At 42.4% G+C, this 16,910-nt stretch overlaps 3 protein-coding genes across 3 annotated transcripts in view; 2 read left to right on the top strand and 1 right to left on the bottom strand.

Moving 5' to 3' along the window:
* Positions 1–347: 347 nt before the first annotated feature.
* On the top strand, positions 348–9,241 carry atxn7l3a (ataxin 7 like 3a). The gene is made up of 13 exons (XM_083648733.1): positions 348–566; positions 1,069–1,168; positions 1,332–1,464; positions 1,555–1,726; positions 1,832–1,929; positions 2,028–2,050; positions 2,338–2,383; positions 3,756–3,793; positions 3,916–3,984; positions 4,122–4,165; positions 5,231–5,302; positions 7,903–8,042; positions 8,287–9,241. Exons 2-13 carry the CDS (start codon positions 1,118–1,120, stop codon positions 8,502–8,504), a joined length of 1,104 nt encoding a protein of 367 aa, XP_083504859.1. The 5' UTR covers positions 348–566; positions 1,069–1,117; the 3' UTR covers positions 8,505–9,241.
* A 1,719-nt stretch (positions 9,242–10,960) lies between these two features.
* tmub2 (transmembrane and ubiquitin-like domain containing 2) lies at positions 10,961–14,635 on the bottom strand. The gene is made up of 3 exons (XM_083650240.1): positions 14,425–14,635; positions 12,776–13,422; positions 10,961–12,241 (listed from the first exon to the last, which is right to left on the bottom strand). The coding sequence occupies exons 2-3, from the start codon at positions 13,405–13,407 to the stop codon at positions 11,848–11,850; spliced, it is 1,026 nt and encodes a 341-aa protein (XP_083506366.1). The 5' UTR covers positions 13,408–13,422; positions 14,425–14,635; the 3' UTR covers positions 10,961–11,847.
* Positions 14,636–16,286: 1,651 nt separating this feature from the next.
* Positions 16,287–16,910, top strand: part of asb16 (ankyrin repeat and SOCS box containing 16) — a gene marked incomplete at both ends in the record, with an annotated part of 3,191 nt that continues 2,567 nt past the window's right edge. The window contains one exon of the mRNA XM_083648915.1: positions 16,287–16,629. Coding sequence (XP_083505041.1) covers positions 16,287–16,629 — 343 coding nt within the window. The remainder of the gene's footprint in view (positions 16,630–16,910) is intronic.

Here is a 16,910-nt window from a genome sequence, read left to right on the forward strand (position 1 = left end):
CGGAACTAATTTTGCCTTCAAAAAATAAAATACTGAACTAGAGGCTTTCCAGTTGCGTCAACCAAGATCTAGCAACGACGGCTGATCGCTGCGTGCGCATAATAGCTAGCTAGTAGCTACCTATAAACAACAAGTCGTCGTGTAGGTGCGTGTCCATTCAGAAAAGTAAAAATGAATAGTCTCATAATGTAGCGTGCTTCTTAACGCTACATCCAGAAAAATGCCAGCCACAGGCAATGGCCACAGGTTGCATTACGTCACCTGAGAGTAGGATTCTATTTTGAAAGCTGTGACCGGAAGTTTTTTATTGCGTTTTTGTCGGCGGTTCTACACTGGTCGGCCTCCTCTCGTGTGGGTGACAAGCCGTTACAACGTAACCTCGCCTGCCATCTGCGACACAACAGCAACACTTCAAACGAGGTTGTTCGTAGCCATAGACAGTAGCGTTAAACATGACGATGGACGTTGTTGCGGGACTGGCCGACTGGTAATATGTTTACATAGATTTACACGGTGATGCCGCCACAACAGCTGTCTGGCTTGGGCTGAGTTTGCGGTGTGACAGGGTAAGAGGAAACACTGTGCTGAAATAAAAGAAAATAACGTTATAACGTCGTGTCAGAGTATTTCGCATAAAGAAACCACACACGCACTTCTTTTAATCTCAAACTAGCAAACAGGAAGTAAGCTAGGGCCAGGGCAATTTACAATGTTTATGTTGTCAACAATGTCAAATTAGATCCGTCTATATATCTCACACAGACTGGAAAGTAAGGGGTCTGCCAAAAGGATAATTTACATGAATTTATATGCCGTAGCGTTAGTTCCAAATGACTTTTCTTCCCTCAACAGAATGGAGAGATGGAACCATTTTAGGCCCTTTTCACAGCAATCGTTTTAGGTTGTAAAGCAGGTGTAACCAATAACATTAATGGGAGCCCTGACACTGGAACACCTAAATACAGGGGTTGCTGGGTCACCCCCCACCCCCCTTATTTTCTGTTGTCATCCCACCGCTTCTCATCAGAGTACTGTATTTTTTTCTCTTCCATGTCCAAAAATACACAGGCTAATACCTCGTTGGCTTGCTATCAAGATTTCCCACACAGTTTTTCAAATGAAAATGGAGGATATGCCCCTGTCAGGCCCAGACAACACCAAGCTAGAGGTGAGGGAATGGACACGACATTGATGCCAAATTTAATCATTCTTCATCTACCGTGTCTCTCATACATTTACATATTATTTGCCTCCACATATATAGGCTATATATTTTTTAAATCTCACTGCAGTTTTATATTTGGAGTAAAAATGTCTTCCTCATGTTGTAGGCCTTGGTCCATGACATCTACTCTGACCTGGTGGAGGATGCCTGTTTGGGCCTGTGTTTTGAGGTTCATCGTGCTGTGAAGCAGGGCTATTTCTTCTTGGATGAGACGGACCAAGAGAGCATGAAGGAGTTTGGTTGGTGCCTCCACTTACGGTTGCGTCTGGTCCCTTTCTCCCCCTTTGCCTTCGGTGTGTTTTGCTCATGTACGCTCATTCCTCTCATAGAAATTGTGGATCAGCCAGGAGTGGACATATTTGGGCAAGTGTACAATCAGTGGAAGAACAAGGAATGTGAGTGCCCCAACTGCAAAAGATTAATCGCAGCTTCTCGCTTCGCCCCACACTTGGAAAAATGCCTGGGCATGGGACGCAACAGCAGTCGCATTGCCAGCCGCAGGTCAGGCAGTAAAGGGCATTAAAAACTGGCTGTCATCATATTGCAAAATGTGTGTGAACGATTCTCTTTTATTTTGTTGATCTTTTATTTCCCCCTGCTTAACAGGCTAGCCACCAATAACAACATGAGCAAATCAGAGAGTGATCAGGAAGACAATGATGACCTCAATGACAATGACTGGTCGTATGGAGCAGAGAAAAAAGGTGAGCACTTCAAAATAGTTCAGCCAGAATCTACTGGAAAAGAGAGGATTGTTGATGAACCTGTAGTTAAGATGCTGTTTTCTTTCTCTCTTATACAGCCAAGAAGAGGAAGTCAGATAAGGTATTTTTTTTTGCATTCTTTTCAACTCCCCTTTTTCAAAGATGTACAGTTGTATAAGATGTATAGAACTTTTTTATGTTCACTTTTTGTTTGGCTTCAGTACAAGAAAACAAAAATATATTGTATTACATCAAATACATATAATATATTCGTGTCTGTCATACTTTCTGTATTTTCAGTATCCTCTTAGTTTTGTATATGGTCATATAAACATTTGAGATATCTCTTTTTTATGTTTAGATTAGCATATAGAGATGAATCTAACGTGAATGTTGTTTTTCATGCAGAATCCAAATTCACCGAGAAGATCCAAATCTCTCAAACATAAAAATGGTGAGTATTTTAAAAACTCAGAATATAAAAAACAAACATAATATACAAGATACTTCTTCTTAATTAAATAGGGCAATGGCGTGGCCCATGAAATAGAGCTTACATACGAGAGAGTGACAGAAGAGATCCAATAAGGAAGAAATTGTGCTAACATCGGACAACATCTAATGAATTCATTGGAAGAGACATGATCCTGATCTAATCTCCCATTATTACGAGTGCATTTTACCACCACGCTATATTGTAGAATAGATGAAAGGTTAGGAGCGATGGACGGGATATTTAAGCAAAAAGCATACCTCTTAGTTTAACTTATACAGGGGAAAACTGTCAGCAGTGTTAGGATAGGAGGATATATACACAAGGACCATAAGACTGGTGGATTTCTGCAGAGATTCAGCTTTCTTTTATGATTTTAACGTGCATGGTGCATACAGCTCGTAGGTAGAATAAACGGACTGATAACGATGTGCAATAAATTGGGATGTTGAACAATTTATTTGCTTATGGGTTTGTATTCATGTTATGAAAATTGAATTTGGTATAGTTTATTCTGTTTTAGAAGTGATAAGGACTGTGACTGAGCAAGAGAATATCTGGTTCAGCCCATAATTAATTGGGTTCAAAGCCACTTGTGAATCATTATGTACTTTACACTGTAAAGCCTTGCATTTGTACTTATTTACGCATTCATATTTTATTTAAGCTCTGATTTGCTTTGTTTCCTTTTTGATGTGTCGGCCTTGTTTGTGATCATAACCGCAGAACAGATGGAATAAATAAAAGCAATTAAACTGGTGCCAGCCTCCACTGGAGGGGCTCCATTGGCTCGTTAGCTTGACATTTTGATGTATTGCCCTATTTTATTTTATTTTGCAACAGGCACTTGTCAGATGGCTGCGGGGTAGCTCTTGTTTTTGCAGTTAAGTCTCCCCAGAAAATATGTTGTTATAATCCCTCATTCAAAACACCGTGACCAGGTACTGCTAACTGCAAGCTAGTTATCAAGCTCGTAGCTTTAATCCCTGTTGATTTCGATGAAGAATGTTGACAAGCAACAAAATCTAGAGTAGATTCCCAGAAACGCGAAGAAAACTAGTATTCACACTGTCAAAGAGCATCCCTGTAAATTTGTTAAGAAATACGAAATGTAGCTAAATAGGCAAAATAGTATAAATCCAAATTTTCTAACTTAATTTCCTCAGTAATATTTGTATTTCAAAGTTGCAATTGTGAATTTATTAAGATTCAAGATTCCATTCCAGATAATTGAATTGTATTAACCTTTATATATGATATTTGAATGGTTTTGATGGTGGGTGTGGCTTTATGAACGATGATGCCTAGCAGTTTTGTGCTTCTTCTTTTTCAGGTGAGCTTGGAAGCAGCGTCAACACCGAGCCGTACAAGGTGACAAGTTCCTCCTTAACTAATATTACCATACTTAGAAGATCACAAAGTTCCCCTGCCTTGTATTTCAAACACGCAGCAGAGTATTGACAAGTGCTGCTGTTATGTTTGTTTCACTACAGTACAACTACAACCCCGGCATCAGTTATGAAGCATTAGGCCCTGATGAACTGAGATCCCTTTTAACCACGGTGAGTAAGTCTTATCAACCCAGCTAAGCATCTAACTCTCCTCACACACCGCCAGTTTCTGTGAGGTTATTACTACTTTTCTTCTGTTAATAAATATTATGCAAATGTTGATCATTAACTAGTGATTATTTCCACAGCAATGTGGGGTGATCTCTGAGCACACCAAGAAGATGTGCACCAGGTAATGATGACCGACACACAAACTCTGACCAATGATTCCTTTCTGCTCTTTCTGACATGAAGTGTTGTAAACCAGTCTGCTATAGAGCACCGCAGGAATGAGTCCGGAAGAAGCATGTTGGATCTTCAGGGTAAAAGTGAATGGGGTTTTAGAATGGGGATTTCACTTAAATGCATAAAATAAGGTCTGTGGTTAACAAAAGTTTATGGGAGTGGTAATTTGTGTTCAGCAGGATAATCTTCAGAAACGTGAAAGCGTAAATGTGTTTTTTTTTTACACGATTTTCAGAAAACTCTGCAAAAGTCATAAAAGTAATTCACGTTTGTGAAGATTGTCCTGCTGAACACAAATTACCACTCCAATAAACTCTTGTTAACCACAGATGTTATTTTATGCAATTTAAGCGCAAATCCCCATTCTAAAACCCCATTCACTTTCCCCCTGAAGATCCAACATGTCCTGGACTTCCGCCGCCTTCCGACTACAAAATTACATCATGCCTGCAGTACTCTATTGCCACTCTAGCTAATAGTCTGGGATGGTATAAGATGGACCCAGGTAGTATTTGCCCAGATGTTGTTCTGACCTTCCTTTGCGATGTTCTGTTTCATTCTTTAAGTCTGACTTGTAAGGCTGGTTGCATGTGGAAGCTCAAAAACATGATCAGTTTCATCTGTGTGTTCATGAAAGTGATCATGTGTGTTGGGACTAACTTAACGGGTACACAAGTGGCGACTGGATGTGACTTATATTCCATATATTTCCATTTTGTTTCATATGAAGCGTGCTTTCAGTTAATTTGGACCAATTATTGGCTTGTTATTTACACAAAAACAAAGCCTACAGAGATTAGACCATTAGCCCAATCCTCTTTTCTGATTGGACAACGGAGGACCCGTCACTGACCAATCTCTGTAACATCTTAACCCTTTAACACCTCATTATGCCTGCCCCATCTTGATTGGTCACTGACTGTGCCTGCTGCCGTCTGTCCTACTTGCCTCACTTCCTGCGGCCCTGGGCAGGCAGGGATGTGTAACGCGCCGCCACCTTGTGTCCCACCAGGTCCCAGCGGTGCCCCCAGCACACGGACGAGCAGAGGAGGGCCGTAAGGGTGTTCCTCCTGGGGCTGTCTGCGTGAGTGTGCACCCCCCAACCCCCCCATTCCCATCCTTCCAGTCCTCCCCCTCCCTCTTAGAAACCTCGGATGACAATGGTGGACAAGCAGAAATGTAGACACGGTGTACTTAGACAAAAATGACATTCACTACTTAGAGCTCTGTGCATGTTGTGACCCTCATGGTGCAGGTGTTTTGATCAGTGTTTTCTAATGTATGTCAGGTTCCTCTTGCCAATGAGATGAACAGGATAATACTGGTGGACGGTGTTGTGAATACTCTGGTACCAAACGCTGCATTTTCTTTGCAAGCAGTACAAGTACCGGTTCATCGGTTGCTTACTGCCATTTTAATAACCAAGGCATTGTTGTACTAACATCCAACAGTAGTGTATAGCACAGTTAAAGGGGCATTAAGTCATCTATGACTTTTATTGTCAACGACGATCTATCGGCAACCAGTAGGAATCGCAGCGACATTGTTAGAACTTGTCTCCTGCACAAGTCTCTCCTTCTCCCCCCACCTCTATTTTCACATTAGAGTTGGGGGTTCACAGACTAGTCGACTAGCCAACTATCAAAACCACTAGTTGACTCTGTGCATCATAGTTGACTTATCATTCATCTGTGGTTTTAGGAATAAACAATATAAATAAATACATTGGACAGATTTGTTTGAACAATCATTTTCTAGATTATAACTGAATTTAAGGTATTTAGAGATGGAAAGACTCCCGTCTGTTGTTACTACAGCCAAACAGTCAGTATCTCCAGCTCAGACAAGTTGCTGGGGTTTAGTGGCTATTTCACATACTCCCAGGTTGGTCCCACCTACATTAGTTAACCCTTTACTGATTGTTTTTGAGACCTTTTTGATGAGACTTGACCATTTTTATTGTGGGAAAATATCTATTTATATATATACACCAGGGCCCCTATTCTCCCACAGGCCTTCGGCGCTAAAACGGGCCTTAAACGCAAAAAAACGTGCCTTGCGCCTGTTTTGGGACGATATCAATATGGCTTTACGCTGCCAAATGCGCTTTAGGCCGAATGGGCGTGGCGCAGTCCCAGAATGGGCCAAAGTGGGCGTGTCGGCGCTAAATACCGGCCTACTGATATCTTCCGACCTGGCGTACATTTAGCGCTTTGCGCCTTTGAAAAGCAGGCCTATTCAGTGCGCCAGTGTCAAGGAGTGCTCTTCTGCCTCTCCCCTGTCACCCTTCTCTGTCTCTCTCTGAAACCAGGCCTATTCAGTGCGCCAGTGCTCTTCTGCCTCTTCTCTGTCACCCTTCTCTCTCTCTCTGACTCCCTCGCTCAGACAGACACAACACATAGCAGCACCCAGCTTCCCATAGGAAATAGCAGTTGTAAGTTTACTGCCTGTGAATGTCCCAGCATGCAATTGGGTCCTCCATTTCGCTACTAAATAGCAACCAAATGAGCCGAAATAGATATAAAAGGTAGATCTAAAATAATGTGTAATGGTAAGACAACCTGCAATTGTAGAACATTTCAATATTGGACCAAATAAAACATCGAAATGAAACACCACCCTATGTGAAACATATATGTCCTCTTGAGCCTATATATACCCTTTGTGGATTTAACGTGATTTAGATAAGTGACAGCGGAATGCGCTTCTGTCATGTGCTATACTGTGATGTCCGCTCCAATAACTTGGCCCTACTTCACATTTAGTTTTACAATAAAAACACATTTATGCAATGACTTTACATAATGTAGGGTATATTTATGTGCATCATTCTACCTGCAGCAGGGGAGAGAAAACGATATCTTTCTGGACAAACTTTCACCAATATAAAATGAATCTCATCATATAGGGATAGGCTATATTTTTGTAGCTGATGCATTTAGAACATTCTTTTCACTTTGATCTTGCTATAGTGTAGCGTATTTACATGCTTGCAGTATTTAAACTGCAGTTAGATTGGTTTGAGAAGCATAATAATATGGAATAATATCCTATAATATGGAGACAGACAGACTGGATGAAGGGAGGGGGGGGGGCAGAGCGCTTGGCTTTCGTCTGGTTTTGTTGGACCACTGGAATGGAGCTTAAAAGGCAAGCATGCGATTCGTTTATTGCACTTATCCAATGAACTGACGGTGCATAATTTTACGCTTAAAAGGCGTGGTTGTAATGGTTGAGGCTGCGTCTAGCGCCAAGACCAAGATATCAAGTGCGCTGGTCCACGCCCACTGATTTGCGCTGCGCCAGGCACTCGGCCTAGAAACAGCGCCGATGCAACGATAGGGGCCTATATCTCTTCATGAGTAGTGGACTATTTATTGGGAGTAGTCAATGACTACTACATTAAAATGCAGTAGTCCTGAATGCCCTAGAGTAGAGCAAATAAGCTTGCTAATTTGAGCTAATTGGAGTCTAGTGAAGATGTAATATCACCATGCAAAATACTGCACTACCATATCGATGCCAGTCACCTGCTCATCGCACCGTCCCACATTTTACTTATTGCTCCTTTAACTCCTGTCAGAAACACAACACTGAGTGTTGTGTTTTTAATCTGTGAATTGAATGTGTGAGTTTTGCTTCCATTGTAACTTGATGCGACTGTGTCTGGGTTTGATGCGGTAGGCCGTCGCTGCCCGATGCAAATGCTGTGGTGGAGATGAGTGACAGCTACGACATTCCAGAGGGACAGGTCCTGTTGAGCCGCCTGCAGTGGGAAGACTCCCCCGATATCTCACCCACTGACTCTGCCTCATCCAAAGCCAGTAAGGAGTCTGTTTGTCAGTCGATCCCCAAAAATAAGAAATAAAATAAAACAAAACATTGTGTGTGTAGAAGTGAATAGGAGCTCCTTTCATAAGCCCCATCCCCCATCTGATTTGGATTTCCCCTCAAAACGTCCCTGCTGGCCCGGTCCTTTTCAAAGTGGCATGCTGGTCGTAGCTCATCATGAATGCTTGTTTGATAGTGATGCTACTTGGATATGGCTGTATTCTGTCCCTCTCACAGGCACCAACCATTCAGACTCGAGGAGGCCCAAGAAGAAGAAGAGGACGTCTCTGGGTTTAAATAGCAGTGGAGGTGGAGGTGGAGGAGGAGGGAGTGGGTGTCTGATGGGAGGAGGCAGCAGCAGCAGTTCTCAGAGTAATCTCAGTTTATCAACCAAAAAGAAGAGGCCCAAACTCCCAGCACATTCTATTCCCAGTATCTACAATGACTTAAACTAGCATAACCCCGCCTGTCTGTCACCCTACCCCTTGCCTCTCCTGCATTGTGTCTTCCCCTTCCATATGATAGCAGGAATGACAGAGACTGAATGAAACCTGACTCAATAGTCACATTCAGCCTTGAAAGATATGGTATCTCCATGTTGGCAAAGATTTCTCCTCACATTGTTTTATAAATGCAATTCAGTTCTAAAAATTGTGATCAGCCACAGAGTCCCATCAGGGTATCTGCAGGTCGTTTAAAAGTTCAATTTCAGGCCTTAAAAATCATTAAAAGGTCTTAAATACAGCAGTTAAGGGTCTTAATTTGTTCACCCTGTAATGCCAGTTTATTTAAAAATAAATATTACATTTATTTTCTTATGTTGTATTACTTAATTTGTACTTACAGGGTTAGTACAAACATGCTGAATGTGTCAGTCAGCAGATACAACATTTAATTTCATAGTGTCATTATACTATTAATTTATAGTTTCAGAAGTTTCAATAGCTATGTTTAATTTGAATAAGTAATTGTAATCAGCTTTTTGATTATTATTTTTTAATCAGATTCCAGGTGGCATAGATCTTGATAAGTCTTAAACCTGGCTTTCTGGAACTTGCAGATACCCTGCCAGTGTTGTAGGACATGTGACCTGTCCCACTACTGTGTGTTTCATCTTTGATTTGGTGAGGGGAGACAGGTGGGTTGTGTGTGTTTCATCTTTGATTTGGTGAGGGGAGATGGGTGGGCTGTGTGTGTTTCATCTTTGATTTGGTGAGGGGAGACGGGTGGGCTGTGTGTTTAATCTTTGATTTGGTGAGGGGAGACGGGTGGGCTGTGTGTTTCATCTTTGATTTGGTGAGGGGAGACAGATGGGCTGTGTGGGTTTCATCTTTGATTTGGTGAGGGGAGACGGGTGGGCTGTGTGTTTCATCTTTGATTTGGTGAGGGGAGACACATGGGCTGTGTGGGTTTCATCTTTGATTTGGTGAGGGGAGACGGGTGGGCTGTGTGTTTCATCTTTGATTTGGTGAGGGGAGACGGGTGGGCTGCGACTGATTTCAACAGCAACACTTGACACGTATACTGGAGTACTCATTGGCTTTGTAATGATAGCATTGTATTGCACAGTTGTGTGTGTGTGCATTCTTTTGTATGCCTACTTGCGTTCAGTGTGAATGCAGGACAGTTGATTGTTCTTCATGGTGTGTGTGGTCGGGTGGATTAGTCAGTGGGTGTGTGATAATTTATATTTTCACATAACTATGCATCCTTGAATGTGACTTTTTTGTGGAATTATGTGTGCCATTTTAAATATTTAACTTTTTTATTTACATCAACAAATATAATTATGTAACTTTTGTCACTGCATGTCACAAGCATACGTGCAGATTTTGATATTTGTATTTTGAGCCAGTGGACTTTTTGTGTATGTGTGAATGTGGTATGATGTGTAGAAGGAAGGAATCCTGAATAGAATGAATGAGTCAGTATCCAATATGCATTAGCAGCAACATCTGACTTAAAATAGTAATTATAGCATATACATCAAGACTCATTCGTTTGCAAAATGTATATTATTTCTCTGTTCTAATACTTTGAACTTTCACAGTTAATGTCTTTGTTTTTGTCACAGTCATCACAAACCCAACCACACTTAACTGTGAAAGGAGCAGTTATTATTGTGTAGTCAAGAGTGCATAGCACAAGTACCGTAAGTTGCATTTCATTTGTATATATCAGTGTATAACATAAACGGAAATCTATTCAACTTGTATGTTTCAAATTGGAATTTAATGAAAATTGAAAACTTCAGACACCGATTTGGTTTCCACTCCAGTATGTTATGCTTTTTACGTTTTGGATGCAGTTTGGTCTTAAAATCCCAATGTTCTCTTTGCCCCTTTTGTCCCCTTCTTTTCAGTTAAATTAAATCTTATGATGTGCACTAATAATAATCATGATGAACCATTGTCCTTTAAAATGCTTTGTTCCAGTTTGATTCTCTCGCCACTTTTTTGTGTGGAAATTGGGCGAGGAATGGCCAGCGATTTATTTGTGGCTGTTTGTGTAGTGTGTCTTGACAATGAGTGCAATAACAAAGGATGCACTGTTGGGACTTTCCAATATGTTTTCATGCACAAGCACGCGTTGGTGCATGTGTGAATGGCTATTGCATATGAACATCATGTGATGGTGAGGTTATTTTTCTTCACTTCCATGCATACAAATGATGTTTGTATATAAATAAAATGCAAGCAAGCACCACCCAGAGTCTTTTCTTTAGTGCACAAACCCAAGGGCATGGAGGGGGTAATGGCTATCTGGATAGATTCCACTTACACTGGAAATATGTGAGCAAGTGAGATCTTGTTTCCCTACCTGTTTACATTATTAAAATCTCGTTAACACACGTTCAATAAAATAGTCAAAGGGAAGCAACGGTTTGGTTTGAAATGCTTTAATCTGAGTCAGCACTGAAGCCAGAGCAGTCCAACATAGATAGGAGGGCATAAAGGGGGGAGAAGGTCCCCTCAAATTTTCAAGTGCCAGATACAGGTTCATCTGATTCATTCATTCTATCATTTTATTTACAGTAAGTACACAGTATATTTACATAATCTTCTCAACTGTTTATTTTAAAGTCTAGTGATTATTTAAATTAAACTATTTCTAAATATCCATGGAGTTCTTCAAGCAACAAATTTACTTGGGGAAATTTCAGCCTTGCAGTATGGCAGCTGTTACAGTCCATATTTGGTTACTGAGAGCTCATGTCATTCAAAGAAGAAAAAATGGAAACAAAGAGTCTAACCAGCACAACAAGTGATCCCTTGGCTTTTCTATTTTGCAGATGGTTTTCTTGCACGGAAACACGCACCGCAATGTTCACAGAAGTGAACAAAGACGAAATGTATGAATGACGCACAGGAACGCATCATCGTAATCCCCAGTTACAATCACAGAGCAGACAAGATCATGCCAAAGAGTGACGCAAAACATACCAGACACTGAAATGAGCCACTGTGTCATGTTTTAAGAGAAGCAAAATGATAGCTCAGTTTAACCTGAACTTCATACAAACACAGATTGCAGATTATTAGTTACCGTACTCCATATATACTGTACAACCTCTCGCATAATGTTTCTTCTTGGTGCATGCACAAACACAGGCATACCCACACACACCCCCGCCCTGTAGGAACCCAGTCAGCCATGTGGCATCTACACCAAGGCCTCGTTTGATTAACCCCTCCCTCTCCAGACACCACCTATTAATGTTATTTTTATTCTACCTCTCAACAGCGCCAACAATCAGATGCGAGTAAAGGCTTCCTTCTATCGCGTCGCGTCTGCCTCTCAACGGCTGTGCATCCCGAAGATCAAGAAGCTGAAGAACACAGTGACTCCCACGAGGGAGATGGTCGCGGGGGCGGTGAAGAACTGCCTGTAGTTGATGCGGAAGTACCACACTACAGCCAGTATCACCACAAACACAGGCACCACCAGGCTGCTGGTGCTGAGGGCCAAACCTGCAGCCCTGAATCCTCCGGAGACCCCGGACCCGGCTCCCGAGCCCGTCCCGGACGGAGCCCCTTCCTCTGGACTGGCCTCGCGCAGTGCCTGGGAGATGTGGCAGTGGATCACACTGTTGTGGCTAATGTTTAGGGACAAGAGAGTCCTTTTGGGATCGTGCAGCAACTGCCCTTGGTAGATCAACTTTATCTGACGCTCCCGACCTGAGAAGTATTTGCTAGAGAGGAGAGAAAAAGAGCAGTCAAACACATGTTTACAGGTTACAACCGAGGTCTGTGGTGGTAAGACTGGCGTAATGTTTCAAATGGGCCACACCTACAAAATGCGAAATCCCATTCAGTTTCTACAATTTCAATTTTCTGTCTTCTAATAATTTATGTGAAATTAATATGGTGTTGTTAATTGACATTGTAATCTGTCAAACAACTGGATTATCATAAATCACAAAATGCTAACAAACCTTTGTACGAACATCCATTCAAGAAAGAGGAGTCCTATTAGCATTGTGACACTTGAAGAAAAAAACATTTTTAATTGTCATGTTGTTTGACAACCATATATCGACAAATGACTTACACACCATTAACATTATTAGAACAGAAAAAGCAACCACAGAAAATGTCGATTTACTGTTTTGTTCATAGAAACTGAATAGGGTCTTGCACTTGTACCACACTTTGTAGGCGCCGCCTTTTGCCATGTCATCTGCATTCTTATCTATGAGGAAGGTGTTTTGGGTTGCTTCACCAACCTTTTCAGAACACCCACTGTGTCCTGTGGTTTCAGGACGGCCACTTCTTCCGTGTCATTTAGGAACTTCAAACGGACAGAAATGGTAGTAGTGGTGGGAGTGGGGGCGTTGTTGGACAATGGTGGGATATGTTTGGTAACCTTTTTATCTTCATCCTCCAGCTCCTCCTCCTCGTCTTCCTCATCATCATCCTCCTCATCATCATCAATGTCGTCGTCGTCGTCATCCTCATCATTAGGATGGTATCTACCAGTATGCGGTTGCTTGCTCTGTATGTTCAGCAGTAGATCTGTCCCAATCCCCGCAGCGCCCTCGCCTGTTCCTTCACTCTCTCCTCTCTCAGACCCCGGCTCACCGTCCTCCGGCTTGTTTTCCTGTGAAGGTGGAGGAGTTTGCTGTTCAGGAGTGTCGGTGCTGGGAGGCCCTCCACTGTAGCTGTCGTGACCTCCCAGTCCAATAAGAGAGGCGTGGGCCCCTACAGTGAGGATGGTGCCCAATATATGGTCTCCCCGGTCAGCCACGTGTGTCGAGAGCCAAGCCAAGACGAGGGCCAGGGCCAGCAGCAACACGCCACCTGCTGCCGTCACCTCATCTCCCATCCCATCCAACATGGTCAGTGCACACACCGCCATTTCTGTCCTCAAAACCTGAGGAAGACAAGACACAACACATACATAAAGTTATATTGGGCAAATGCAACACAATGTAGCCAATAGCCTGGTGACAGACAATACGACACCAAAGTTCATTCAAAATTCTGGCAAATTAATGTGGTCAGTAATCAGTATGTTTGATTTTTGTAAGTATTAAAAAAAAAGGGGGGGGGCGACTTAGGAAGATTCCTGCAGATCAGGACAACGCTGTTATGTAGGAAATTATTTCGATTTGACAAAAACAACAGCTCAGGATAAAATATTCGGCACAAGTAGTTGTTACACTTAGAATATTAAAAAAATACACTAGCATGGTATTTCATTGCTTAATGGCAAACGTTCGGGGATGCAAATCAATCAAAACATGCAGTTAGCCAAGTGCCCTATTTTGGGAATGATAAATTCCCATGAAATGATTAAAAAAAGTGACTGTCACCTAAAAGTGACAGTTTGCATGGCTGAACGTTACAGGACTCAGAATCAGATTTCTAACGTTAATAGCAGATTGTAACAACAATAATAGCCTATTCAATAGATGAACAAAGTAGACCGGGGCCCGACGAGTCATAAAAGGTAGTTTGTGTTTGTGATACGTTAAAATGCCAGAAATCTGAATGGAGGACGATCAACAGAGAAGTGTAACTGTCTGAACAGCCAATTTAGCTAAAGACGACCAAGCAAGCCAATTATGGCCGCGTAAAGAGTTTTCTCCTGACTTGTTTGTCAATTAGCCACTAAATCTCACGTAGAAAGCCGTTGTGTAAGCTAGCCAATGTCCTGTTAGCTTGTTATGTGTTACAGTGTTTGTTGCTGTTCCTAGCTAGCGAGCTAGCTTGCAAGCTATCTCGTTAGCCGAAAAACGACCTTCGCCTGCTTAACGCAGGCTACACCAATCGTTGTTAAATCTGTTTTGTCGCAACAATTTCCGAAATGGACGCAGACACTTGTCGTGTGGACGTTTGCGCGTTCAAAAGATACAAACATACATGATCTTACCTACTACATGTGTAATCAAATCATGTTTAGAGTGCCGCAATGCTACTTAGCAGCTGCCCGTTAAAAACCACATCAACACAGTCGACGAGACGAGACGGCGTGACGTCACGGTGTGTACACGCAGTGGGAGCGCTTGTTGTGGAAAACTGGGTCACGCCTGTTGCTGCTGACCTATGCTCCTGACCAGACATGATATCTGGATGTCATTGGCCAGGTAGTGAACAGACAGAGCAACTCCGCTTGTGTGTGTGTGTGTGTGTGTGTGTGTGTGTGTGTGTGTGTGTGTGTGTGTGTGTGTGTGTGTGTGTGTGTGTGTGTGTGTGTGTGTGTGTGTGTGTGTGTGTGTGTGTGTGTGTGTGTGTGTGTGTGTGTGTGTGTGTGTGTGTGTGTGTGTGTGTGTGTGTGTGTGTGTCATCAAAGACACAATCTGCTCAGGATTAGATACTGTCTGGCAGACATTGGTGAAAAACATGTATTTATTTTAAAGAAGGATGTCATACAATATATGACATTCTTTCAAAGCATAGGCTATTTTGGAAAATGGACATTTAGGCTATGCATTGTTTCAGTGTGCTGCTGCTGACAACATTATATCTGAAACATTTTGTCCCTTGATGTAAATGTTTTCTATTTTGAAATACATCTTTAAGCATAGAGTATGAAATGCATTTTTCTCCATATGGATGAGTTACACAAGCATCTTACATCATGGATCTTACCTTCATATAGCCTACTTAGTCTACTGGCTATTCTATGTTATTTGATAATTAATGTAATGTAATATTTTTTCACTTCCATTTACTGAGCTTCGCCTGAAATTGTTTGGAGCCCTCTTTCTCCATGAGACAATGCAGTATTGAAGTACAATTTAGCACTAGGCTATTCCTGATAGCAATGTGACCTGTCTATATATGCCTTTAAATCCGCATAATTTAGCTGCTGTATAGTCCTAGGTCGTCCATAGGCTGGAATGGGATGTGAACTATCTTGACCTTTGTTTCGTCTCTTTGCTGGACCACGTTGGGGAGATTCACGCCGGGTCGACACTGCCACCTGCTGACCATTTCGGTTGACAACAGCCGAGTATCAGCTTGCATTCCTCTCTATTAATAACTAGTGCTGCTTACCGGTAAGTTGTATTTGAGCAACAATCTTGCGACGGTGTCCGCACTTCTCCTAAGAGGACGTTTGATTTGGACGTTTCTTCTTTACATAGCCTACACATCCAATGGAAACATGGCATTTAAGCATGGACGTTTAAATACCTCTAAAAAGCCTACTTGACCTCTGCCTGAGTTTCCACATGCATATGAATCAGAAGTGTTTCAGGGTAGGGTGAGTAAAAGCTGTGTGTTTCTCTGACTTACAGTAGCCTCCTTAGTTTAACTCCAGTTCTTCAGCAGCATTGACTGTCAATAGGACGAATCAGCGTGACGTCACTTGCCACCCAGAAATGCAGGACCCCGCAGCAATCGCTTATATTTTGACATTCTGAGTGAGAGCAGAAGTAGCTCAAGAGTTTGATGTATAATATATGCATGTCGTGTTAAAGTTGTGTGAACTGTCACAGTTTTTAAAATGTAAACAGAGTTAACTGGCTAGAATCAGCCACTCAAGCCTCGTGCCACTTGGGCTCCATAGGGTTCCATTGCCTTGCCACCCAGTGACGCGGTTTGTTTACCAAAATGCTGCTCGGCTGAGCCCTCGTATTGCTTTTGGGTGTGCAAAACATGGATCTGCTGCTCAGATGAAGCTGCCATAAACTCACTGTGGTCTCATTCATTCCTCCCTCAGACATAGCTGACTTGGTTAAAAAAAAGGAAAGAAAAAGAAAACCTTCTGGAGCCTCACTTTGCAGTATCATGTCAAAGGACACATTTGCCTTCTCTTCCACCTCGCTCCGCTCTCTGAGACTGGAGCAGGAGTTCCAGGATTGGGAGAACGCACGGCGGGCCCTAGCTGAGAGGAGAGCCATGACCCGGGCCCCGCTGCCCCGGGCCCCCAGGCTGCCCCCCAGGCAGCAGCAGAGGAGGCTCCAGGAGGTCCGTGCCGCTCCGCCTCCGGTCCGCTGCAGAGACATGGCCGTGCACAACACCTTCATGTGCGGGGACATGAAGGGAGTGTATGCCGTGTTAAAGGACCCCGGCATGGTCAACGCACTGATGGAGACGGTGCACGAGGAGATGGTGTGGACTCCGGAGATGGGTATACTGCTTTCCTTATGACATCTCAAAATGCTGTTGTCTCAGTCACCACTACAGATACACACAGGATTTGAATCAACAATAGAGAATCCCTTGGAATGTAGATATATTGGTCCATTTAAAGTTAAATACGCATTATAATCAACTATTTTCTGTTGCCAATTCTTTTCTTTTTTATATAGCTACCCATGTCTTTATCCCATAATCTTTATCATCAGTAATTATCACATTTGTAAAGTTTAAATCTGGAAGAATGAATTGGTAAGGGTCGTGCAATATGGC

This window comes from Poromitra crassiceps (assembly GCF_964638095.1).
Source record: "Poromitra crassiceps genome assembly, chromosome: 13".
Taxonomy (NCBI): Eukaryota; Metazoa; Chordata; class Actinopteri; order Beryciformes; family Melamphaidae; genus Poromitra; species Poromitra crassiceps.

Coding starts and splice junctions, on each gene's coding strand:
- atxn7l3a (XM_083648733.1), top strand. CDS start 1,118: ATGAAAATGGAGGATATGCCCCTGTCAGGCCCAGACAACACCAAGCTA. Junction 4,166..5,230: donor ACCAAGAAGATGTGCACCAG/GTAATGATGACC, acceptor GTGTCCCACCAG/GTCCCAGCGGTGCCCCCAGC. Junction 8,043..8,286: donor CTCTGCCTCATCCAAAGCCA/GTAAGGAGTCTG, acceptor TCCCTCTCACAG/GCACCAACCATTCAGACTCG.
- tmub2 (XM_083650240.1), bottom strand. CDS start 13,407: ATGGCGGTGTGTGCACTGACCATGTTGGATGGGATGGGAGATGAGGTG. Junction 12,242..12,775: donor ACAGTGGGTGTTCTGAAAAG/GTTGGTGAAGCA, acceptor TCTCCTCTCTAG/CAAATACTTCTCAGGTCGGG.